Source organism: Histoplasma capsulatum, genomic scaffold (assembly GCF_000149585.1).
Source record: "Histoplasma capsulatum NAm1 scaffold_11 genomic scaffold, whole genome shotgun sequence".
In the NCBI taxonomy this organism is placed as follows: domain Eukaryota; kingdom Fungi; phylum Ascomycota; class Eurotiomycetes; order Onygenales; family Ajellomycetaceae; genus Histoplasma; species Histoplasma mississippiense.
This window is the reverse complement of record NW_001813972.1, coordinates 261,874-288,011: the sequence shown is the minus strand read 5'-3', so window position 1 is coordinate 288,011 and position 26,138 is coordinate 261,874. Positions and strand designations below refer to the sequence as shown.

Genomic DNA, 26,138 nt, shown 5'->3' with positions numbered 1-26,138 from the left:
CTTCCTGTAAAACCCACCACTCCCGGCTGATCAACTATGTCTAACAAAACATCGCCGAGAAACCGCCATATTACTTGTACGGTTCAAGCCTCTTTGAAACTGTCAGATTCCGTTGCATTGGATTCGTCAATGTTTGTTAATCATGGGAAACGGCCCCCAAAATCCTAGGCCGGACTCTGGTAGCCCATACAAGAAGCCATATCCGGCCATCAGACGACCTGGTAGCCGCGATATGTTTCGAAGATCAGCCTTCGGTGAGCGGAAGCCGCATGTAATCTGGAAAATATCACAGTTTGCTCTAACAATTATTGCAATTAACTCTTATATCAATTAGACTCTAACACCAAGGGACCTAACGGCCACAGCATTCCAGACGCTGATTCTGAGCCTGAGCCCAATTCACACGACAAGTCGAACTGGAATCAGTCTCCCACGTATCATTCCCTGCGTATTTCATGGTCCCCAGACGCTGGTAAAGCATACACCACCAACAGCTATCACAGCCAGCCAGCCTTAGCGTCCCTGAATAAATAAAGTCGCCGGTACCGTGCTACGGATTCTGGGCCGCCAATCGAACATTCGAAGGCATTTAAATCCAGTGGGAACTCACTAGCTATAAATCCTGAACAACATCCATATCTAAATGGTCGACTCTTCGAAGTATACACAGATCCAAACCCGGGCGCAGACACAACAAACAGAGAGGAAACTGTCAATATTTCTAACGTAGTAAACGAGTTCCCACCAGGCCCGGCACAGTCCATTCACTGTAATACGGAAGAGGATCCCTACCGCAGACTTATCAATGACAACACGGATGAAGAGGCTAACAAGGAGAACGCTCCCGCTGAAACTCCCATACCACTCGAGGAGGGAGGGAAAGGACGATTGCGCTGGAGCAACAAACACCGTCGACCACTGGAGGCATTGAATCTCTCTGACTTCTACCCTATCGATGCAAGTGTCTGTCCAAACTCCTTGGAAACTGGGACTGAAACCAGGATGGGGACCCGGATCAGCAATTTGTGCATGAATGGTGATGATGGGGATGTGTTCTTGGGTGGCACTAGGGGGGGATGTGCATGCCGGATAAGCTCAACAGGGGCTTATTCACCGTTCTAAGGGTTTGAAGTGAGCTGGGGTTTCCATTTGTGAGATCTTTCTATGTGATTCTTAGAAAAACAATCCCCATTTCCCTACCCCGATACGCGATAGTTTGCCCTATCATTTCCAGTCTTCTTTTGTTTCAAGATGTAGGTATCGCATACGAAATTACTATTTTTCGGAATATCCCTGCTGCTTTGTATTTGTCACCCAAAATATATTACCCGTCCTTTCGTAGATTTTCGTTTGCGTCCACTTCTCTCCTGGATGAAATATCCATTGAGAAACTGTCCTTATCTCTGTGGTCCCACCGGGGGCCTTTGTTTATACCTAGGAGCAAAAAGATCGAACAAATACTATTGTAATCCGCCATGAAATATATGTTAGGCAACGGGACAAAGGAGTTCGACCACCACCAGCGCCATGCCGGTAGTAGAGGGTACGAACCAATCCAAAGCTCCAACAAATATGTCTCGATGTGCCAATGCTAGTGTATCATGTCAAACTCTTCTTAAGTTTGGCCATATCGAATTTCTGTTTCACTAATCAGCAGGTCAAACTTCAAGTAATAGCACCCACTAATACACTCAGCTATCCTTTTGGCAGCTTTCAGGGTTTCCCATTTTATTTAAGAGTACGGACGGGGTGAAGTAAGATCAAGTAAATGGAAAATAGAGAAAAATGACTTCGTTTTCATACATCATGTCCTCTCCAATTGCAAGTGTAATAATTTGTCATATTAATTCATAAATATGGGCTTCGTTTTCATTTTCTCCTGGTTTCCTTGACTTCGTAGAATAGAGAATTGCTTGTACGCTAATATCCCTTCCAGCAGACCTTGGGGGTGAGAAGGAGGCTGGGACTGAGAGCAAGAGCGGCCAAACAAGAACATATAAAAATGAAAAGTCTACCTCCCAAAATCCTCCTCCCATCCACGCACCGTACACCGTAGGAACTCCCTCAGCCCTGGAATTAGAACTGACAGATGTTGACAGTGGATCATTGACTGCTGTCGGAGGTGATGATATGTCGACATTTATCGGTGAGGGACACGCATCCGAACAAAGGAGGAACTTGAAGGCCACCCGGCAGTCCACGTGTTATTAGAAACCAGGCAATACATGGCTAGCTGGAAAGGACACAAAACGACAACCACAAGAGAAAATAGGAAATACATTTTAAGCCACCTCCTCGATCTTAGGCTTCGTATCTTTAGCATCACCGTCCTTGATGTCCTCTTCCAATGCAGGCATATCGTCCTCCTAGGGATTAGATTTTGTCAGTATTATGCCCCTTTCTCTTATACCTGCCAGTAATTTAGTTCTGAGAGGTGTCGCATACCGATCCTTCATCATCACCACCTTCATCGGCCATCGCGTCCATACCAGCCATCCCGCCCATACCGGCTCCCAGCTTCGAGAAGTCAATGCCACCCATGTCGCCCATTCCACCCATGTCACCCAAGTTGCCGTAGTCATCATCTGCTAATGTGTTTTGTTCATCCTCATCCACCCACTATAGCATTCCTGTCAGTATATAATCCTACGATATATATATATTTCTACGCATGCTGCATTCCAAGGAATTGATCTTACTTTATCAAAGTCCGTTTTAAGGAAATGGACCTTCTTGGTTTCCTTCAAGAAGCGGGGCCAGTATTCGTCTTTGGCTTCCTTCTTTCTTAATACGAGGTCGACACCACGAGGGGAGTGATGCGATTTGGAGTTATCGACATCGATATCATCGTACAGCTCCAGGTCCACTTTGTAGTCGACCTTCTTCGTGTCTGAGTAACCCGAGAAGGAAATAGAGGTTGCAGTGAGGGAGAGCTTTGCGGAAGAGGGGGAGACATCGGGCACGGCCAGGTGGACGTAGAGAAGGTTTTTCTCGGGATCAGTGCTTGACGAGCGCTGGGCCCAGAGGACTGCAACAAAGACATACTGTTAGTATAGCTATTTATTGCGATTCGCAATTCTGAAAAAGCTACTGATAGCAAACATAGCTGGGAGTTGTTATCTAGGTATTCGGATGAGGGGCATAATGTACCTTCCGGGGTCTGAGTCGCAGCCATTGTGAGAGATGTGTGCGTAAGAAAGAGAAATGTAAGAGTAGGAGGAGAGCGCGGGAAGGAGATACAATAGCAGTTGAAGCTGGGAAGATTGGTTGATATTGTTGACTCTCGGATGCTTTATTCTGTTGGTGGTGGTGGTGAGCTTTTCCCTTTTTGTGCCACTAATTCGGCTGTTTGGAAAGTACTGGAACCACATCGACTTTAGTCACGTGGAACACCCCATCCTGACTCAGCAGCCCGGTTGGGGATGAATGTCGGAGGATGCCTGAGTGGACGATATTCCGGCGTTAACGAAGACGGCTATCCACAAGAATACTCTGCTTCTACTGTAAGGCTCAGCCTATATCTTGCTTTCTCCTCTATCCATTTATTCCGGCACACCGATAGCAAAATATCCAACATTACAACCTCGGTTCACGGCGAGCGGCAATGAGTGCCACAGCTTCTATCCTCTCCATACCCACCTAGACCCATAATTGCCCGTAAACCAGTACACACCAACTCCCAGGCCTTGTGGCCAATCACCTCTCAATGGACGCCCTTAAAACCGTGTTCTTCGGGCCTGATCCTGCTGCCCAGGTATGCGCCTAACTGCCTATCTCAACTCTTATCTCTCGTTGAAGTAAGCGATTGTCCCGAGAGCAGGGTTAATGACACACCACTTCACAGATGAGAAAATGCAACAGTCTCATCCGCGCCAACGCCCGCAAGCTAGATCGGGACATCGCCCAACTGAAGGCCCTAGAAATCAAAACGAAGCAATATATTGTCGCCGCATCACGACGGGCAGAGCGTAACCCGTCGCAGGCTACACAGGCAGCCAAGGAGTCCCGTGTATTCGCCCGTGAGATGATCCGCATCCGAAAACAGAGCAGCCGGCTGACGACGAGTAAGGCGCAGCTGGAGAGCGTGAAGATGCAGGTCAACGAGGCATTTTCTGTACGGAAGATTGAAGGAAGCCTTAAGGCTTCTACGGGAATTATGAAGAATGTGAACCATCTTGTACGGCTGCCGGAGCTGGCGGGAACCATGCAGCAGTTGAGTATGTATACGAATAATTACAGTGATCGTGGTTGCGTTTTTGATTTGCTAGTTACTAATGGAGATATAATTAGGTATGGAGCTTGTCAAGGCTGGTATAATCGAAGAGCTGGTCGACGATATGATCCCCCAGGACCAGTTATTGGAGGGCGAAGAGGAAGAGGCGGATTCCGAAGTTGACAAGGTCCTTCAAGAAATCTTGCAAGGCAAGCTGGCGAAGGTGGAAGGACTCACGCCAGAAAACAAGGTGGAAGAGGAGCCAGTGGAAGGAGAATTCGAGGATCAGGAGGAAACTCTTGCTCAGATGAGAGGGCGACTCGAGGCGTTGAAGAGTTGAGATGGATATCTTCCTTAATTTCTCCTTTATCGTTTCCTGATTCTTTTTATCAGCATATTGCAGTGGAATTATGGTCATGCTTTCTGCCGGGCGTTTTGTCGTTTGTGGTTTGTTTCATAAACAGTGGCGTTTTGGGCGCAGGTTTATTGATTGCTCTTATAATGTTGTTACGATATAGATGATCGTTGCCGACGCAGTTATTTCAAAGTGGATCACACCGGTAAATCTACGAGTGTCCATGAAGATATTTCTAACAAGTTATATATATTCTATCAATTTGCCTCCAATCCCCTTTCGCTGGAGCAAATTGGTGTAATAGACTAGTGGCTCTCTTAGTCATCCGCGCTTGGCCCGTTTCAAGGCTCAGTCAACGTCTTCTACCGTTCTGCTTCCTCAAACATCCCAACCACCTTCTCTCTTCACTCCCATCCAGATACGCTGTTCACCACCCGCGAAAACTAGTGACTGAAACACTCCTTTATTTCTCTCTCCGCTAGCGGCTGTCAAACCCTTTTTTTATCTTCCCTCTTTGTCGTGATCTGGCTCCCTCCATCAACAATCGCCACCACGTCAAAACATCGTTCAGAAGAGATCCTGCCCTGCCTGCCGTACCTGCGTTAGAGACTGAGCTAATCGCTCCGCGCATCTTCCCTGTATTCAGCGAATTCGTCTTATTCTGCAGCATCACGACTACTACATAACCATGGCGGACAAACTGGACAAATCTCTTGATGATATCCTTAGCTCCAGGCGTACAGCCCGTCGCACCTCCCAGCGACGTCGCGATACCAGATCCACAAGGGCATCTCACAATACTGCACCTGTAGGTGGCGTTAAAAAGACTGTCAGAAATGCGAAATCCACTTCCAAGTCTATTCCTACAGGCCCATCTATGGGTCTGGGCGAAAGCAAGATCATCGTGAGCGGCTTGGTAAGTTCTATTCTGCCACCACCTTCCTTCGCTGCACGGAGACACAGGCTGCAGTTTCCATTGTTTCTTGGAATGTACTAACTAACTTCTTCCAGCCCTCCGATGTCGGTGAAGCGAATATCAAGGTATGTTGATAGAGGGTATCTTTCTGGGTTTCCGTCGCCGTCTCCGTTCGAGATATATCCCTTCGAAATGTCACGAACGAATCGTCGCACATTTCTTCCTTTTTTCCAAGGTCGCACCTTGCCTGTTCGTGGCGTGTGCACTTCTGGTTGCTGCTGTTGCTTTAGCAACACAAGACAGTTTGGCATCCTTGCAGCTTTGGCTCGCCGGTCATTGGCCTGATGCAAAGCGCAGCAAGTTGAGCTCTGTCTCCATCTCGCGACTCCCCTGCACCCGAAGGCTTATCTGGCAGCTCTTCACAATGTCTCCTGAGCCAAACGGGTCGCAGGTCGTGTAAAAAGCAGTTGTCTTGGGAGAGATCCAACTTCATACACGTAACTACGGATCGCGTTGATATCAACCTCTATTTTCCTTCCAGGAGTGATGGGTATCAGCGAGCGCAGAAGTGATTGAAGCAACACAATATACACAGCATAGCTATCACTCGCCTCGACGTATTCCGACGGATGCGACCCGAAGTCACATATCGTTTAGCAAAACCCAAATCGATAGAGGGTTGTCCAAAAAAAAAAAAAAAAACGAAAAGGAACAGGCAAGGGAAAAGGTCGGCTATTTCCACTAGCTTTGGATCCAGTCATTGTCTCCAGAGCTTAGTCATGTCCTGCATACTATATCCGGTTGATGCCGTGCGACATATGCAAAGCTGAGAAAAGACATATTCTCATCGCCCGATATACTTTGCTTTGTTTGCATTTGGCCAACAGAAATGTCGCTCGACATGTGGTGGGTGGCGTTAAGATCTTGTATAACAGAGCCCTCTCTTCGATGTTGCGCCTTCTTTCGAGGGATCTTACCATTGCGACGTGGGCTCGGTAATTCGGTGCTGAATCTGGCTTGGCACTTGGTTGACATGGAGCGAACCCGTATGGGAGGGAACTGTGACAGAAACCGGGGTTAACCCGTAACTGCACGAGCTGCCACACCCGTACCACTTGCCGTGTTCGAATTCGGGATTCGATACTGACTACTAACGCTGTGTTGTCACTCTGCGCTCGCTGACCTATATCACGTTGACGTTGATGATTAGGCCTGACAAGTGGCTTCAAAACTCCCTGCTTTTAAGATTCGGTCATTGCATGCAGCTCATGAGTCAAGCGGACACAAATATTAAAATACTGATCGCTTACCTTGGCATTGTCTTAGGAATATTTCCACAAATCTGCTGGACCTGTGAAAAAGGTCATGCTCACCTACAACCAAAATGGTACTAGCCGCGGCATTGCTTCCATTACCTTCGTTCGTCCAGATACTGCCGCGAAAGCCGCAAAGGAACTGAATGGTTTACTCATCGACAAGCGACCCATAAAGGCATGATGAATCCTGCATTCTTAAAAATACATTCTATGTAGCTGCGCACACTAACATTGGGTCGCGATAGATTGAGGTTGTTCTTGATGCATCTCGCGCTCCCACTGTTCCTGCCGTGAAGCCCCTAACGGAACGTGTCGCGTAAGTTTGTTAATCCAGCCCATTCATCGCCATCTCCACACGCGGTTCTAACAATTCCGTGTAATAGTCAACCAAAGCCCCAACCCAAACCCGTATCAGCCACGAAGGCCAGTGCGGGCTCAAGGCGCAGCCGCAACCGTCGCGGACGGAATGTGGGACGCCCGAAACCCAAGTCTATCGCAGAGCTTGATGCGGAGATGGAAGACTACTTTCCCTCGTCGAATACCGTTCCAGCCGCAACGAACGGAGCCGCACAGCCAGCTGCGGCTGGGGGGGAGGACCTCGGAATGGATGAGATATCTGTATGTTGGCATATATATTTCTCCTCAGTTCCCGCCTTAGTGTGGACGCAGTTGGCTAACATATGGTTGCGGTAGTAAACCGATATACACTGGATAAACACCCCTCAATACGTCGAACTTGAAAAGGAGGGAGCAAGTCAGACCGCTGTGATTTCTGCAGTTTTACTTTTCTCGCCACTCTCTAAGATTTGTTCAGGAACAGGATCGCGATCGTTTCTCGATCGAAAATATCCACATCGCGGTTCTGAACGGCAAAACGTCTTCCTTATATGTCAGCGTTCTTTTTACATATCTCCTTACCCCAGAGCTGTTGGTTTTTATGTTGCGCCTGCGGCCTTGTTTTTTTTATTTAATATTGTTTTGATCGTTTTCGACGGGAGCCTTTATCTCATGCTAGGAATCCGAGTTCTGCCAATTTGAGTTACTTTCTGCTTTATTCGGATCCTACCGGACGTCGGACCTAAGATAGCCGTTGTGATGGCTAGAATCTCTCAATTTTCTATCCCACGATCGCCATACGTTTCGGAGGTTCAAACATTGGGGTGGATTCAAGGAATAGAATAAATTATGGCTAAGTTCAGGTTCGGCCATGCTGAGGGCTAAGGGCTAAGTTTTGTTCGGATTGGTCGTGGTTTTCCTTTTGCTTTTCTTGTTCGATATGCGATCTCGTACTCCTGTTCTTTTTTTTAACAAACAGATTGTGGTTTGAATTTATGTGCATTATCGTTCTCTAGGGTAAAAAAAAAAAAAAAAAATATGCAACCGTTATTTATATATTTACGACGCTACTGGATGTTGTTGATCCTTGAATGGCGCCCCTCGCATGCAGGGGATGGATGCATCAATTGTCAGAACTTCTGTTGCACAGGATGGCAGACGTGAGCTCAAATATATGTAGCAACAACAGCATATATATATATTTTTTCATACTCTCCATCCAGGTAGTTAGTTTATCGATAATCGGAACACGGGATATTAAAATCACACCCATTGTGAGCCCTTATAAACTTCATACGTCCGAGGGATAAATAAAGCAATCATTGATTTTCTTGCGCATATGTGCACGGCCTACCTCAGTTGGGGGTAGGTAGCATAGTGGATGCCAGTACTCGTTCATAGTTCATTCATCGGGTCGACATCTTGGTGCTGGAGGACAATCATCCACCATCATCATCATACCCTCTCTTCATTTTCAGCCCCCCCGGGCGAGGCAGAGAGTTGCACGGGCGCACGGTTTGATGTTTTGGAAACCTGAATGATCAATGGAAATAGCCCCGACCAGGCGTTGAGGGTTTTCGTCAGGTTGAGCGGCTGCTGTGTAACGTAATCCACCACCCAACGCCCGTTTACACCCAACGCCCGCTCAAATCTTCATTTTTCATTCATCCTTAACCACCCACAACATGCACCATGAAGCAGTTATACAAGCTGTGATTGATGATTTGAACATACAATTAACACCTAATTACACTGAGACTGCAAAAAAATATGAAAATCAGCTGATATACATTGTCAAGGCATTATAGAGATGTTCAAATGTCAAGAAAAAAAGCAAGCTCTACCCATTGCAAAGTTCTCACTGATTCACAAAAAAAAAACAGCTTTTTTTTCATATCAATCAATTGACAGATCACAGTTTCTCTTGTACATTTTAAATTCTTCATAATCTCATTGTTGAGATTCTAAAAGCATTTATTGAAATCAACTGAATGATTTGATTCGATGAGTGTTATAAAAATGTGATCAAATCATTTTATCTGTGAAATATTGATTAAAAATACAAGATTGCAGACAATTTTGCATACTTCAAACATTATTTTAATTTTATAATAGATTTCTTTTTTATACTGCTTTTTTAATTCTCATTTTATTAATTTATTTTAATTTTTCAGTTGCAGATAAAAATCATGAAATACAATTTTGAATCTATAAATATCTACAACTTTGATGAGAAAGGATTTTTATTAGAATTCATTCACATTCTTAAATATATTGTATTGATTAATTCACTTAATTTGAGTTATATGATAGATGTCAGTCAGAATGACAGTTGAGAATTTATCATATTATTTATCTCAATTTACACAAATGAAACTTCACTTTCATCTGCTTTCATATATTAAAAAAAATCAAAAAATATACAAGATATTTGATTTGAAGATTTTAATAATGAAAAAAGTCAGATCTACTTCACTGCTTCAGAAAATAAATGAAGTAATGATGAATATGAGTCAATATGATTAAAGACAATCTTTGAATCTTTTACAAAAGAGATGACAGACTGTGAATATAGATTTTTTATATTGAATAATCATTCATTTCATGTTAATATAGCATTTATCAATTACACAAATTAGAATTGAATTATATTTACTGTCTTTTCTTCTTATTCTACACATTGATTACAACTGCTAGATGTTGAAATATTTAAATCATTAAATAAATCATATTTTAAATAGCTGAATGAATGAATAAGAACTAAAATGAGATTTATATACATTATCAAAAAAATTTTTTAACAGTTTTTTAACATTGTATGAAAGAAGATAGTTACATTTTCAAATATTGAAGTTGCATTTGCTGCTACTGATTTACATTCATTCAATTCAAAATGCATTTTTAAAAAGCTTCAAATACAATTTTGCACTTTTTCAGATATAATATATCAATTAAAAATGTCTATTTCTATTGTTGATCTGTACAAATTGATGAAGTATATCAAATAACAATGATATTAAATATTTTATGATCTCAACTGAGTGATCTGTGCAGGGGAAGGTTTTGCTCTTGATAAAGAGATTTTTTTAATAGAAAATCAACAGCTCTAAAAAGCTTTTAATCAAAAAAAAAAAAAAAAAAAAAAAAAAAAAAAAAAACATCACAAACATAACAGAGTAATGAAATTATTAAATCTTTCAAATTCATCATTAATGTAGTTCTTCTCATTAACAAAGATGCACAGCATCTGTGAGAATTTGACAGTTTTGAAAATTGTTAAAAAGAATGAATAAATTTGTAAGAAAAATGCAAAGCTGCAACACACTATTTTCAAAAAATAGAAAAAAACAGATATCATTCAGCAGAGAATGAAATGAAAGACAGTTCATCAAATCATAAAACAGGAAAATAAAAAGAATAAGATTGCAAAAACTGCTCAACAACAGATTGATAAAAAACTTAAAGATGAGAAAAAAATTTAAAAATAAAAAGAAAAGAAAAAATGAGCTGCTGTACAATTACAATCATGATTGAATAAAAAGATGATGAAAGAATTTAAAAATCATCTTTCTAATCAGAAAAATAAATCCTTGATTTTGTAAAGAGTGGCTAAATCACATTTTCAGAGCTCTGTCAGAGTGTCCATGAATCCACTGTCAGAGGGATATGATGATATTGCAATCTCTACTGATTTAATGACTGCTTGCTCACTGAATCTGTCTTTACTCAGGATTTCACATTCCAGATGAGTTATTAAACCAAACAAATGTTTACTGAATTAGTTATATATTTTTATATGTAATTTTCTATATATATTTTCATCCTATGATATATTATCTTAAAATCTAATTGTGTTGTTGAAATAATGTTGAAAATATTTCATTATAGTAATGGTGAAATGGCGGGCGTTGGGTGTAAACGGGCGTTGGGTGGTGGATTACGTTACATGTGCATACATGGGTTACTTGGGCTGACCATCGGTTGCCCTGGTACAGGCGGGCAACAAGTCAGGCAGCATCCGGATGGGCGATGGCTATCAACAGCGGCTGCGACTCTTGATGCCTGCCAGACAAGGGAGAATGATTGATCCAGAGACGGTATCTTGCCCATTGATGCAGCTGGAGGATCGCTCACCGGAGCGCCTTTATTTTTTTTTTTTTTTTTGTTTGTTTGTTTGCAAACAACGATACAATGGAACTCTTTGTTCTTGTCCATCCATCGCGAATACAGAATCGCGCGACATCACCGTCCCCAGATCCAAACTCCATGTCAGTTAACTTACCTTGATATCCGTAGGGGAGCCCCATATATGCGTGCAGCCAAAGAAACGAATCTCTTTCTTTTAGATAAAGAGCCGCAAAGGGGTGTGTGTGTGTTGTGTGTCTGCAGCAAGAGAAAAGAGAAACCCAACGATGAAAACAACGTATAGCACCCCCAAAAGCCGTGAAAAGAACAGGAGAACAATAAATATAATAATGCCTGAAATTATTCGGTGATTTTGTCCAGCAACAACCATCAGCCCCATCCTGCGTATCGCATTCCTCCCCAGAGCCCTTCAAAAGTACACAACCCAACCCTCCTATCCAGGTTAACCAGGATCCAACAATGAAGAAACCAAATAAAAAAGCTATATAAACAATTACGAAGAAACGACCCCATAACCCTCCGCTCATCCGCACCGTTCCTCCTCATTTTGCCCCGCCGAGGCAGACCCGATGCTTGTTCGATATGACAAACCCAGCAGCACTAACTCTCGACAAAGGACACTGGCAGATGCAACAACATAAATCCTATGTTTTAGGATCAGTCATCATCAGTCGATCAGCAAGAGAGAGAGAGAGAGCGAGAGACAGACAGACGCCGAAAAAACCGACCTGCCCCTTCAGGCTATTCGCTCGAGGTATGGTCCTAAGCCGCCTAAGCCGCCCAGCTGCCCCCCCGCCCACCAACTCCGATGGAATTGGGATGGAAAATCCGCGGGGGAGTTTAGCGAGGTGGCAACAGCCGACCGCTCGTTTTGAAGCTTGAACTCTCTCTCTCTCTCTCTCTCTGTGACTGTTCTCAAGGAAGATAAAGGAATACGAAGGAATGTTATTTTTTTCATGGTATTTATCTGTATTGTGTATTATATTATTTTTTTCTTTGCTTCGTTTGAAGGAGCAAATCTCGATTCAAGACAGGCTAATCCCATCCTGATGCCCTATGCTGCTATTTCCGCCTAACTATTGCTAGCTAAATGGGAACCTGTACGCACCGTACAGAGTCTTCTTGATGTTTATGTGCGCTGAATGTGTAAAAAAGCATATTAAAAATTTCGACCGTTGCCCAATGTGTGATGCAATGCTATGCAATAATGCAACCCAGTCAAGGAGAAGAAAAAAACAAAACCCCAGCAAGCTCGTTGCTTTCGAATGTGATCCCAGCAGGAGACCATTAGGAGAAATCAAAAAAAGTACTTTCCATCATTCAGCCATCTCCAGAGTCCAGAACGATGATCTCATAGTCGCTCGGGAGCTAAAAGTGGGGAAGAAGAGGAGGTGAAGAAGTGTCAATAAAAAATGAAAAAGTCGATTTCTCCAGCACAGCTGCGATCATATCGATAAACAGAGTAGCGAAAAACAAATCAAAAACAAATCGATACCAAATTGGTTCGGGGGGGTATAATGCATAACAGAAAAGGACAAAATGAATAAAAATGAGGCGCCGAACAAGATGTGGACAAGAAAATAATAGGGTTCCCCCAACACTGCGCTCTGCTGTGCTTGGTACATCAGAGAGAGAGAAAGAGATCAAAGGCCGAATGCCGAAGGTAACACCACACGCACAAAATAAAAATTCAGGCAGAAAGGTGAGGGGCAAGTCAAGGCGTGGGGGAAGGATAGGCAGAGAGTGAACAGTGCTGCTGCTGTTGTTGTTGCCGCTGCTGCTGATGATGATGATAGACGTGAACAGCAACAACAGGCAACAGGCAACAGGCAACAGGCGGTGAGGAAGTGCCGGGGCGGTAGGGCGATGCGCAGCCAGCGGATGACTTGCTTGGGGCGCGGTAATAGGCTAAGTAAGAACGGGGCCAAGCCGCAGGGGATGCGTGGGGTGAAACACAACCTCCATAAGAAACCCAACGAACAAACATCGATTTCCTCGCATCGGGCAGCAAGGGAGAAAATCACCCGCCCCGCCAGCCAATATGCATGCAGGCTTCGCGTCCGACTGAGAAACAAAAATAGTTCAGATGACAGCCGACGCTGACAAAGTGGCCAACCCACACCTCCAATAAATGAGTCACCACCGCGATAAAAAAATAAACTCGACATCCGATTCCTCATCTGGCCCTGTTCGGCAGTGGGCGGTGTAAGGGGCAATGAAAAATATAATGGCGTAATGTATGTCAACCTGGACTGAAGGCTGACCAACTGTAACCAAACGACTGGCTTAGGTCAAGTCGGAATCCGTTCTTCCAACTATCGAACATTTTTGAGTTTCGTTCCGTCACGTCACGTCACATCCATGCCACATGCAAGTCACACCTGCCAATCCGACATGGACAAGGGACCCCGAAACCCCAAGAACGAGAAAAAAAGTTAAATGTTTTTCTCACTTCAGATGGTATTGGTGAAAAGATGTGTGCTCGAATAAAGGGCGGTAAGAAGGAAAGAAGAAGTCAGGGGAGGTTGGCTCCGTCGCAGTGGAATCATTGCGTCTCGTCTCTCCGAGTAATTCCTTCTGGTCCGCGACACCGCTCTTTCACATGACGTCTTTGTAGAAAATTCCGAGGCAAATTAAAAAGTTAATGCCGTATTCGCTTCCTAGAGTCTCTCCTCTTGCTCGGGGAAAAAAAAAACCAATGATACACTCGGGATCGAAACAAGCGAGTCAATGCACATTCCATGCATATGCTCACTCAAAAGTTCTTCCTTCCTCGGTATCAGATGTTGGTGTACTTTGCTTCGTTGTCGGGTTGGAAGTGGTAAGGCTGGAGGTTATGTTGGAAGGTAGATAAATGGGAAATGTGTTGAGTTTTAATACATGTGACAAGAAAAGTAAACATTGAGCACACGTCAACTCAACCAGTGGGCGATTTGGTGGAATTCGAAGAGGAGGAAGATGATGAGGCAGTCCTCCGCTTCTTGTCCGTAACCACGCGTCGCTTTCTTCGTTTCCCGCTTTGTTGCTCAGCAGCTAGTATTTGGGCAGCTCGTACTGCTTGTTGTGCACGGAGCTGAGCATGAGCATTGGCAAGATATCTTTGTCGTCGCTCTTCCTGCTCTGCTGCTCCGTTGATCATGGAGATTTGCTCCTCTGTGGTCAGCTCTCCGGCTCCAAAGACCGGGTGGTACGAAACGGCATCCTCTTCAAAGGCTGACTCAGAGCTGGGTGAAGGAGACGTGGGAAAGAGATCCTCGTCTGACAGGTAGGCGCTGGCTGTGGAGTCTGAGTCAGAAAAGAGGGAGGACCGGTTGGGCCAGGAGGGAAAAGCGCATGATGTGTTCCTGCCCAATGTCATGGAGAAAGAGCTTTTTCGGGGAGCAATATCAAGTAGAGAGTCGCTGGGAGATGGCGGAGGAGGTGGGGGAAGAGAGGAGGGTGAGCCAGATGGTGAGGAGAGCGTGCTATTGAAGCTGAATCCGTACCACATTTTGCTGGTGGTAGTAGGAGTGTTGTGTGGTGGATGTGGATGTTAAGATGTGTAATGAATAATGGGGTATGGTGGTATGGTGGTATGTTGAAAGAGGTAAGCTGGAAGTCAGCAGCAGGATGTGAAGAGTTTATATAAAACCTGGGGGAGGAACAGTGGATAGGAGGCTATTCAGGATTATTCAGGGTACGAATGAGGCGATCGAGACAATCAACCCAGACGGGCGGGACGGCGGTATTGATATAGAGGATCTTGTTTGGCGGGCCAGGCAAATAACAAACAAAAAAACCGTTGCGGCGGGATAAAGAAAAGGGCCAAAAGTATAAAAATATGACAGGTTTTCTGTCTGGTTGGTTGGTCACCTTTTGCTTTCTTCCCTCTTTTTAAAGTTTTGTTTTTTCGGCGTTCAGCTTTTTGCTTTTTTTTTTTTTTTTTTTTTTTTTTTTTTGCTTTTTTCCTTTTTGTTTTTTGCTTTTCCTGCTGCTTCTTTTCTTTTTTCGTTTGGGGCTGGACGGCGAAACCTAACGGAGGGCCAAGCGCCCCAGGGGGGGTGGGGCCGGGGTTGACTTCGCTGGTGAGATCTGGGGGGCGTCGGTTGCCAGTAGTTGAAGGTTCCCCAGCACGCTTCCATGGAACGGTCCGCTGCTGAGCCAAACAAGCCCCGGTGGCCTAGCTCACTTGCGAGTCTGGCGGGGAGCCGGATGTCCCACGGCTAGTCGCCTTGCCCTTTTCTGGTTTTTTCCTTTTCTGTTGTTTTTTTTCTTTCGCAAAACCACTTTGTAAAAATGATGAGGAGGCGGCACAGGGCTTGTTCACGGGCACAACCAGGATGTCGAGGCTCCTATTCGACCCAACCTACGGATTCCCAGTCCCCTGGCCCGGCCAGAGAAGAACGGTGAAGCAAGTTATGGCTGCCAGAAGAGACGTGAGTGATCGAGCTCCTTTTCGCCTCTTGACCAAGCACGACTCGACTGGATGACTTCCTGGCTATTCTCGTGTTTCCTTCGTTTGACCAGGCCGGGTGCATCACGGGTACAACGCACAAATCGCAATGCAGGATCGAGAGAATGTCTGATTTCCTTCCCGTGGATGGCTGGATCAGATGCCAGTTAGTTAGGTTATCTAACAAATCCGATCAATGATGATAACTTGATGTTATGTTCCTTTCTTGTTGGCGCGTAATGTAAATTTTCTTTTTTTGTTTCTTTATTGCACACACTCCCTCACCCCAAGAGGAAAAAAAATATATATATATATAACATCCCAAAACCAAAAATGGCGTAAAAATGGTTAAAAAAGATCCTTCCACGTTTGTTCCTGATGTGGTCGCAAGCTGGCGATTTGTGCCCGCCCGATGCTTTGCTTTACACAGATACGCATGCCCTACAAAAGGAGGAGGATGCGTGATGCGTCCACCTCACCGCACAGAGTTTGAAAAGTACCATCGGGTACCAGACGGAGTTAAGTTGGTAACCGCGGCGGGGGTGCGATTGGGTTCGATGGGTTGGGGATGGGCGAGTGTGGAGAGCAAGCTGCGGCGATCCGATGGTTAAGTTAGTTCGACCACGCCAGGCTGACAGGAGGAAGAGGATCATCAGCGAGCAAGTGGTGGTCGGGCAAAGAGAGAGATGATCCAGCCCAACAACATCAACAACAACAGGAACAACACATGGAACGCGTTTGTTTGTCGAGAAGTCTATTCGTATCCCCCTTTCGTTGCTTTTTGCTTCTTGGGCTCTTCGGGGTTTTCGGCCGGGGTTATGTTTGAGTTGCTGTTGGGTCAGGTAAAACCATTGCCGGCGGAGTTGTAGTAGTAGTAGAAGTCCTTTCTTTCTTTCTTTCTCCCGCTGCAGTTGATGGTTGATGGTTTGATTCTTTCTTTCTGCAAACAACAACGAAACAAAGCAGCAGCAGCAGCAGGTGAGGGAGGCCGCAGTTGGGTGCGGAATAGCGAGTTGGGTTTGATTGGGTTAACAACACTACATACAGTCCTACCATCGACTTCTACAACGTATACGGAGTACAAGATTAGACATGTGTTGTTGTATCCGCCCAAGCCAGCACATCAGACGCGGCAAATCACAGATCGCAAAAATGGCTGGTTCCGCAATCGGGCTGAATCATTCATTGTTTGTTGGCTGCAGAATAGTTATCCCATATCATCCCATGGTGGACTATGTATGTACGTACTATAGTTATCGTACAGTACGGAGTACATGTACATTATTACATTATGCTGGACATGGTAACTTGCCAGACCGTGGCGGTGTCGGTGTCGACTTTGTTCTGTCTGATCTCGATCCCTGTTATCCCAACTGGTCTCTTTTCCTGTCCACGAAGCACGAGGGCGTTTGCAGGAGCGTGATTTAACTACGAATCTGTGATGTATACACATGTACGGATACAGGACATACGATCGGACTTGTTTGATTTTTGTGCCTCTGGTTCTGAGTGGCGTTATTTCGAACCCACCCACCTCTGTGCTCCGTACGTAGTACGGAGTAGTTAACTCAATCTCATACCATACCAGGAACGTGGGAGAAGAACGAGAGGGCCACTCTCAGCCCCAGACAAGCGTTTCAACTGATTCAAGGGCTGGTGAACCCTTGGCTGTTTCGGGTGGGTGTTGGTTAAGTCTTCTGTGCTCGTTTGTTTCGTCTGCCGTGTCCTTGTGTTGTTTCATGATTCCTAGGTGTGGTCGTGGTCGCGAGAGGGTGGCGGAATATAACGTCCACTCCTCATGTTCTTCTGTGAAAGGAGTTGGATACTACGGAGTACATTGGACAGGACAACAAGCTTCGAGTTACCAATAGTCCTAGTTATGTTCACTCCATGATCATCGCCTTCGACAGAGTCATCATTCTTCAAACGATTCTATTTCCTCCCTACCGTCGATGCAATCAATCCAAGACCAATCCATCCAGCCCTGTCGCCACGGCCCCTAGCCTCCCAAAGAAGTCAAACGTTGGCAAATGAATTACGCAAGAATCTGGCCCCCCAGGCGATCGAGGCCAGGTCCTCAGGTACCGTTTATGTATCGGATATCCAGTATAGCGGCCGCCTCCGCAAACTCCAAAGTTCAGCATCGAAGGAAAAAGAAACTATGAAAAGAACAACGAAAAAACATAAAATATAAATATAAATTGATTACTAGACCCGCCCGCGACAAGAGGCCAGGTCTCTCGTCATTTTCGTTAGTTTCCCATCCGCGCTCCACTTAGTCGCAACTCTCTTCGGGTTTGCTCTCTGGAGTCGCTGAGTTAAATTCAGTCGAGCCTCTCCCGGATTTCATCCTTCCAAACCCGCCGCTGATCCGCACCGGTGGCTAGAGTTTCGGGGGAGATGTTGATATCCGCGGCCTTTTTGATTTTAACTCGGAAGCTTGGGAGGCTTTTGTCCGGTCCGGGAGCCACCCACTACCACAACAAACCACCACACCAAATACCAATACCAACGCTACCGCCGGAGTTACCAAGCTTGACCCAGCTTTCTGGAGCGACCGTTTATTTTACTGTTTCGTATATGTATCGCCGGTATTCTATGCTTAGGGGGCAGATTAAAAGCCTTATGAGGGTAAAGTCAATGCACAAAAGACAAAAAGACAAAAGATAAATACGAATATCGAAGGCTTCATTCCATTATATTGAGTTTGAAAAGCAGGATGGGGATACTGGGAAAGGTTATTTTCCATGGCTTTGGGATGTCAGCTCTGGCAGTATAGTTTAGTCTCAAGGATGATCGTGATGATGGTGATTCTTACAGATCTGTAGAAGTATTGAGGCGAGTCCGAGTGAAGAAACTTTTTCCCGCCCGATGGGTAATCGAACATGTCTTGGGACGCTGAGGAGTCTCGGAGCTCGTGGCAGGACATGGTTCAGCTAGCTGTATCCCGGTGATAGGCTCCTGGAACCTTTGGTTATCTCCATGGATGGCTCTTTCTAGCCGGGTTCTGGAAACAAGGGCATGGCTTATGTCCACCAATCATTGACGGTACTAAGAGTGCCACCGCGGCTTACGGGATACACATTGCTCACGACCATACGGCGTAATATTGGAATATTGGGAGGCAGCAGCGCCAGCCACTAACGCGGTTCAGATTGAATAATCTTCATGAAACTGTCCCTGCTGATGATGTTTGAATTTTGATTCTGGATAGTTATCAAGATGGTTTTCTTTCATGTGATAGCTTCTGAAATCTCAGTGAGGAACCACTGATACTTCTCGTCAAATTTAAACTTATATATCGAAAACTATAATACTATTGAAAATGGGACAGCTTATCTGCTCCTGCCGGGCCTCAATGCTCCTGCTAAAAGATCGCTTCGTTTTGGAGAGAAGGCATGAAAGTTTGTCTACGGGTGTGGGCTGATCTCAACAAGCTCTGAGATCGACAGAGAGGGAGGACGGCCAGAATCCACACATACACACACACAGTTCTCAGAGGCAGTAAAACCTGAAAATTGCATGGTTATCCCCAAAGCTTATCTGCAACTCCATCGTCTCAGCTCGATCTTCCAACCTCCCCAGAGGTTTCTTCCCTCCTGTTTCTCCGATGATTCGAGCTCCGAATACGAAGTGCCCTTGCACCTGGACGGCAGGCCGTGTTTCCCCCAATGACTGGCTACTTGTATTGTCCACAAACTAAGCAGCTCTGGTCTCTTCCGTCTCTCATCTCTCGAGAGAGGCACCAGAGCAACGCTCAAGAATAGACCCTCACACATCCCTGTCCCCACCCCGCTGCTGACCCAGGCTGTCGGGCCCCTTCCCCAGGCACCCCATTGGGGCTATTGGCTGTTGCGACACGACCCCCGATATTCTGCGGGCTGCCAAGCTGCCACCGGCGCACTCCAAAGTTTGACCAGCCAACCGGATTCCCTTCCTGCCAACGACCTATCGTGGTAGCACTTGCAGCGGATATTACGCCTAACCCCGAAAGGCAAACAAACTGATATACTATTTGGGTATACTATTTGGGTATACTACTGCTATTTGGGCAACAGTGAACAAAGTTGTGCCTCGCAGCTTCGGTAGTGCGAGGCCTCCAACTCAACAGAGAACGATCCAAGAAGATAGAAAACCCCCAAGCCTACAGCGAAAGGCCCGAAGAGGACATTCAACCCACGGCAGCAACTCTTGAGTTCAGCACGTTCTCTTGTCACCACCACAAGGAAGGGCATCTTCAATAGAGTTCCCAATGATGATTATGATGATGATGATGATGATGATGACGATGATGATTGTGCTGCGTTAGAGCACCAAGTACGTTTCCTGGAAAATCGAGAAGCCTCTACTGCTCGAACACGGTTATCGTTTCTTACAAGCGGAAAGGGGACTGGAAACATGGTGATCTGCATTTGAATTATTGGGAGGGAATTCAGGCTATTGTTATTATTGGGGCCTTTTGGAGCATCAGACCAAAACTAAGGGTTGGTCCCTCTGTACTTCCAGTGCGATCCACGAGCTAAGGAATCCAGATCCAGATCCTGGGGATTTGGAGATTCGGAGGGGGGTTGGGATGAAGAGTCATGAGTAAGCTTCGTTCAGGAAGTCGAGGTTCATTTTTTTCATTTTCATTTTCATTTTCTTATTATCCTCTTCTTTTTTTTTTTTTTTTTTTTTTTTTTTTTTTTTTTCACCTAGCTTGTATCAGTCAGATATCCAGAGAGGTCTCGTCTCTGAAGGGAAAAGAAAAAAAAAAAAAAAAAAACAAAAACAAAAAAGGGAACCTATCTCCTATAATTTTTTAACCCAAATTCATGCTGGTTTCGGAACTGCACTGTTCTATTTTCCAATAACCAGCAAGATCTCCATCTCATTGACTTCAATGATTTCAAGAAATTGAAGCGCCCGGAGAAAGCACTACGGAGGATATCCGTCCCCCTTTTCTGAAGGGAAAAAAAAAAAAAAAAAAAAAAAAAACATCCTCAAACTAGCAGAGGCAGACGCCTCCTCCCGGCCCTAACTCTTTTACGGTCAACAAGAATCATGAATGTACGGAGTACTATGTAAGAATAATCAAATAATCAGAACACGGCGCATTCCGGAAGACTCACCCGAGGATCCCAGGATCCCCCCCAATCCCACTAACCGCCCGTCTGGAACGCGCCGTCCCGCCGGAAGCCAGGGTACTGCATTTCCGCCAGGGCGGATTTAGACCATTCACAGCTTAACAGGGTCGTAAATTCGTAATGGGCGTCAAGCATCCCCCACGACCCCCAAGAACCACCCCAACACCCCCTTTTTTTCAGTGGTATTCCCCCCCCTCCAGCATGTTACGTTAACCCGGTCCCGACAGCCAGGATTCAGGAACGAGAGTGCCGTATCCCCCCTGTGTCCGGCTGTTGGTTGATTTTGTGTAGAACATCCTTGAAAGTGCAGCTGTTTGTGAGCCAACAGGAGGTCGGGCCCTGATCGCGTGCATGGGGGTGGGTTTTGGGAGTGTTTTATAGATGTATCATATATATCCGGAGTATATATAATATATATCAACTATCAATTACATGCTCGGTCGTAGCAGCTACTAGGCAACTATGGCCGCGGATTCGCGAGTGGGGAATTCACAGCCTTCTTTTTTTTCTCTTTTTTTCCTTTTTTCTTTTTTTTTTTTTTTTTTCCCGACATCACTCTTGCACTCTCAGAGGCCAAACAAGGAACCGCCCAATTTCAACCTTGAATCCTCATGCTGCTGGAAAGCTGGAAGAATCCAGGGCTCTCTGGACTCCCTACCAACAGAGGGTTCCGGAATCACTCCGGCCGTGTGTTGGAGTCGGCTGGCTATCCTGGACTTGGCCTAGGCCCCACAACGGCCAACAACGGGCTGGAAGGGCCGCTGCCTCTCCGCCTATCAGTGCATGAAGAAGTGGGCGCAGGCAAAACACCGCCTGAGTGAAACCTTCTCAAAGCCGTGAAGTGCGAAAAGCCATACGGAGTAAACAGAGTAAGTATGCACAGTGCATGACCCAAAATTTTAAACATTTCCATTTAAGCATTTCCCGTTAAGCATTCATCCATGGAAGATGCAACTTCCTGGAAAGATGTTTTTCAACCACTCAACCACTAAACCGCGAGTGAGATGGAAGAATCGAATCGTCTCTGCGGATCTATTCTGGTGCTGAACCGAGCCAATCATCACGCGTCATTGCATCACTGGATGTTGAAAAGGGCCCACTCGAGACCCGACGAGAAGGATCAGCCTTTTTGCCCAGGCCCAGGTACCCCCCTCCATTCTGTCTTTCCCGCGGACATTTCACGTCGTGAAGATGGATCTGAGGGATCGAAACGGAGCGATGCTTTGGCCATCGTGTGCAGACTCGATGCCAGAGCCATCTCTGAGCATTCAGATTCGCCTGGCAGCGTGATCGATGGCGGGGAATATCAACAGCCTTGGAAGTCTAAAACACACAAACTCGCTGGGAGAACGAAAGCGAAGCTGCTTCCCACAAGGGGGATCCCGGCAACTCCCCGGCTTCCCCCTTGGCTTCCCCCGGAGGACGGGACGGGAGAAGGAAAGAAGCTGAATGTTCGACAGACAATTGACGACGACAACAACAAAACCACCACAAGTCCACTCTCGCACATTTTCCACCAGCCGTGCCTGCGGCTCTGAACTCTGCCATTACCCTTGTCTCCATCGTCAGTTTGCTTGCTCAGCGTCCTGAAGAAGCAAAGGGGCTTATCGATCGCCAGAGGCGGGGCGCAACCTCAGCCAGACAACATGTCGACAGAACCCTCCCTCATGTCTCAGCTTCAGCTCCAGGAAGTCAAACGCACTTCGACTCGTAGATGCCGCTGGAAATTGTATCGCTGCTGCTGTTCGTGACGGAGAGTACTCCAGAGTACGGGCTCGAGGACGGACTCGAGGACGGTGCGCGTTCACCTGCGTTTTCCACTTCTCGAGATGGATCGTCCGTGGAGATCGCTTGTGTCATACAGCCTGGCTGAAGGCCATGAAGGCATGGACAAGTCGAGTCAAGATCTCTCTCACAGAGAAGAGATACGGATCCATTTCCATGATGTGTGGCATATCACCCCACCCACCGCCCCCCCCGCTCGGCTCTTCCTCCAACCGGCATCCATCTGAGGAAAGCGAAACAGGCTTTTTTTTTTTTTTTTTTTTTTTTTTTTTTTTTTTTTTTTATTCTGTTCCGGTGGGTTTTATTTTCAAAAACAAGTCGGTGAAGTGACCGCTCTTCCTTTCTTGGAAGAGAAATATGTATTTTTTCAATTTCTAATTGCAGCATGTGTGCTGTTCCGAAGGGACCCCTCCAGGCTCCTATGTTAGGGACTTCTGCTTCTGATAACGGAAGAAAATGAAGATATTGGCAGGTGACATCCACAGCTGCCTGATCCTTCAAGCAAACTCGGCTGGGATTCGAGGGAAGGGGAGAAGAAAGATGACAACTGGGATCATATTTTCCAGCTTGTGATTTCACAATTCCTTCCCCACGTCATCCAGAAGACTGCTCAAAAATCAAAAACCCCGTCGGCCAATTCATCACTCAATACAGACCTCCCTGGATACCCTCTCCTCCAGGGGCCCTGGATCTGGATGCTTGCACCCGAATCCACCAAGGTCTTTGAGAGTTGTGCTCTTACTGTACATACTTACAGCAGGGATCTTTCGCCTTCCCACCATAATCCGTGTTACCAGCTACGATCGCGAGTATTGCCAGGGCAACGAGCGGCTGCACAAGATCTCGTCAATCCGAGATTCGAATTTCTATTCGTATTTATTCCCCAGCATGTGATGTGCAGCTGTTTGTTTTTATAACACGAGGTTATTCTTAATTTACTATATGACGTCAAACTTGAGGATTTCTCTCATTGCTTGGCAGGGACATCGCAGGAATACTATCTTCTAAGTTGTCGTGCTTTTGTTTTTTTTAACTGTGCTGATGGATAAAACCTGGGGGTGATGCTCTATACATACTAGTCTCTATCTGGATCTAACCCTATGATGTTCCTGGAAGTAGCGTTTGAAGAGTAATCTGCGCATCGCCTGTCGAGCGCTGGTGTGGGCTTGGGTTGGAGATAACAAGGGTGAGAAACCAAGGCTCCGGGAAGGTGTATAGTATAACATCGATATTTCAAGCGGAGTTTGCCATTTTGCTTCTTTGCTGCAATCTGTGTGTTGTGGCTAGATTATTTACTAGTATACATACAGTACATACATACCTGAGTGGCCAAATGGGCTGATGCAACAATATAAAAGACATCCTCGACACAAGAACCACCAAGATCGGCGCATTCTTGAAACAAGCATCTTACCTTACTCCTTACCCATTCTCCTATCATGCAAACCAACCACTTCTCACTGTGAGTTGGATCACAAGAAGCAGCCAAATCATTGAATACGGCGGGCCGGGCTTGTGTGCAAAGGAACCCACCCAGCTGGTTTGCAATAATACATCTAACTATCCTATCAAATTCCATTTATGATCTATTTCATATTTTCTTTCTCTCTTTCTCTCTTTCTCTCATTCTCTCTCTCTCTCTCTCTCTCTCTCTTTCTTTCTTTCTCTTTCACAATGGTCCGGAATCCCGGGCTAAGTACGGAGTAAAATGAAACAAAGCGACTGCAGCAGAACAACAACCCCTATGTCTTCAAAGGGGATTTCCACCCACCCGGTTTCGGAATAGCCTTCTCTCCTCGTCTTTGTCTTTGTCCCGATACACAGGGTCTATTGACGGTCCCGCGGAAAACTCTGTTTCCCTGCCAATCAATATATGCGGGGTGGCTGGTCCCCGAAAGCCGAAAGCCGAAACGGCGGACGGCAATCAAGCTTTCAACGCCCGCTGACGCTGAGTTCCCCATGGATGGGCGCAGCGTGTATAAAATCGCGCCGTGGTCGTCTGTGTTGACTAAATGCGGGGGATAGGCTGCCCGGGGCGGATAAAATCCCATCCCAACGTACATACCAATGCTCCCACCCGCCCCGCTCCCGCCTCCTCCTCCTCCTCCCCCTCCTCTCCCGGCCCCTACTGCAGCGGCCCTTTTGCGCAACAAACATACATCAGCAAAAAGCTAGAACTGGTATCTCCGTACTGTGCATCGCATGGGGCAGATATGTGCATGTAGGCAAGGCCTGGCACACAGGGGACACACACACCGCCGAGTAGAACGATGACTTGGCCCCCATATCCTGCGGCGACAAAGCAAGGGAGGGCGCCTGCATCATTGCAAATGGTTAGGGGTTGGGTGTTTCTCCCGCCCAAGCACAAGCAACAGGCCTCTAATATCGCCGGATCACACACCCGTTCCGCTCTGTCGGGTACCTGAAGCCGGAGCGTCGGTCCCCAACCCAAAAATGCGTCTCCAACGGAACCATGGGTGCGCGCCAAAGGCTAATTTATTGGCGGGGAGAAGCGGATGGAACACCGGCAGGCCGTTTTCTTTGAGAGCAGGTTACTAGCTAGTTAGGCTGGTTAGTAGTAGTGATATCTTAAAGTTGCTTTGCTTCCGTGGATCTGATTGATTTTCAGTTCGCGGCGAATGGACCTCGCCGTTGCGGCCTCCTTTGGCGCGTTGTTGTCATAGGGGATATCCTCCTTGCTTCTTCTTTTCCGCGAGCTGTCGAGAGCGCGCTGTGCCCAGAGGAGGAGCACTAGTCAAGTTTCTCTCACATTTTCTCACAGCCCCATTTTTGCGTCGCGAAAAGAAAGAAAGAAAGAAAAATAAAATAAATGGCCATTTTGTGCTCGAGTCCCTTCTGGTCTAAATACCCCTCCCTACTTGCTCCTTATTAAGTGTGGTATCTTTTATGACGTGACCTACTTTGGTTGCACTAGTATTTTAGACGCCAGAGGCAAAAAAAAAAAAGACCCCAACTCGGACTTCAATGTGAAAAATAACCAGGAAGGCAGCGCGCGGGTTGTTCTAGCAGGCTTGATGAATTTGGCTTCTCTCGTTCTTTATACCTCCAAACGTGTTCCAGAGGATGATGTCCTTCCGGGGATGCCTAGAATTTTGATATCCGGATCAAACCCACTGCAACGTTCCAGAGGCAGCATGAGCATCATATCTACTGGTAAATAAATAGAGGGCAGAAACCGGACCCATTCTAGAATATGGTGTTTCGACCTTCCTTCTCTGCTGCTCTCAAACTCCATGTGGTTTGACGAGTATGATAGTATCCTCATCAAATTACAATGCAGGGCTTGTCCATTTCGCTTTTGTGATGAGAGCAATGCCTGTCCAAAGTGATCAAGCACCTCAATATGCTGCTTCGGGGAAAAAAACAAAAAACAAAAAACAAAACAAAAACAAAAAAAGAAAACTGTCAAGGTGAACTCAAGACTAGCAAGGTCTGTCTGTATAATTATAGGTCAAGCATTTGGCTTAGTTCCTTGGGTGAGCCCCCTCTGGC

General features: G+C 46.0%; 6 protein-coding genes across 6 annotated transcripts; 5 read left to right on the top strand and 1 right to left on the bottom strand.

Annotated features, from left to right (window-relative positions):
* Nucleotides 1–142: 142 nt before the first annotated feature.
* On the top strand, nucleotides 143–1,122 carry HCAG_08346 (predicted protein; the record flags this gene model as incomplete). Its single annotated transcript, XM_001536514.1, has 3 exons — nucleotides 143–254; nucleotides 335–472; nucleotides 749–1,122. The coding sequence occupies 3 exons, from the start codon at nucleotides 143–145 to the stop codon at nucleotides 1,120–1,122; spliced, it is 624 nt and encodes a 207-aa protein (XP_001536564.1).
* A 1,160-nt stretch (nucleotides 1,123–2,282) lies between these two features.
* HCAG_08345 (predicted protein) lies at nucleotides 2,283–3,175 on the bottom strand (the record flags this gene model as incomplete). Its single annotated transcript, XM_001536513.1, has 4 exons — nucleotides 2,283–2,366; nucleotides 2,446–2,619; nucleotides 2,700–3,028; nucleotides 3,151–3,175. The coding sequence occupies 4 exons, from the start codon at nucleotides 3,173–3,175 to the stop codon at nucleotides 2,283–2,285; spliced, it is 612 nt and encodes a 203-aa protein (XP_001536563.1).
* A 531-nt stretch (nucleotides 3,176–3,706) lies between these two features.
* Nucleotides 3,707–4,553, top strand: HCAG_08344 (conserved hypothetical protein; the record flags this gene model as incomplete). The annotated part of the gene is made up of 3 exons (XM_001536512.1): nucleotides 3,707–3,754; nucleotides 3,845–4,217; nucleotides 4,291–4,553. 3 exons carry the CDS (start codon nucleotides 3,707–3,709, stop codon nucleotides 4,551–4,553), a joined length of 684 nt encoding a protein of 227 aa, XP_001536562.1.
* Nucleotides 4,554–5,256: 703 nt separating this feature from the next.
* Nucleotides 5,257–5,944, top strand: HCAG_08343 (predicted protein; the record flags this gene model as incomplete). Its single annotated transcript, XM_001536511.1, has 3 exons — nucleotides 5,257–5,484; nucleotides 5,580–5,609; nucleotides 5,804–5,944. The coding sequence occupies 3 exons, from the start codon at nucleotides 5,257–5,259 to the stop codon at nucleotides 5,942–5,944; spliced, it is 399 nt and encodes a 132-aa protein (XP_001536561.1).
* Nucleotides 5,945–6,373: 429 nt separating this feature from the next.
* On the top strand, nucleotides 6,374–7,515 carry HCAG_08342 (predicted protein; the record flags this gene model as incomplete). The annotated part of the gene is made up of 5 exons (XM_001536510.1): nucleotides 6,374–6,487; nucleotides 6,811–6,903; nucleotides 7,046–7,116; nucleotides 7,194–7,418; nucleotides 7,494–7,515. 5 exons carry the CDS (start codon nucleotides 6,374–6,376, stop codon nucleotides 7,513–7,515), a joined length of 525 nt encoding a protein of 174 aa, XP_001536560.1.
* Nucleotides 7,516–12,831: 5,316 nt separating this feature from the next.
* On the top strand, nucleotides 12,832–13,385 carry HCAG_08341 (predicted protein; the record flags this gene model as incomplete). The annotated part of the gene is made up of 2 exons (XM_001536509.1): nucleotides 12,832–12,945; nucleotides 12,981–13,385. The coding sequence occupies 2 exons, from the start codon at nucleotides 12,832–12,834 to the stop codon at nucleotides 13,383–13,385; spliced, it is 519 nt and encodes a 172-aa protein (XP_001536559.1).
* Between the last annotated feature and the right edge of the window lie 12,753 nt (nucleotides 13,386–26,138).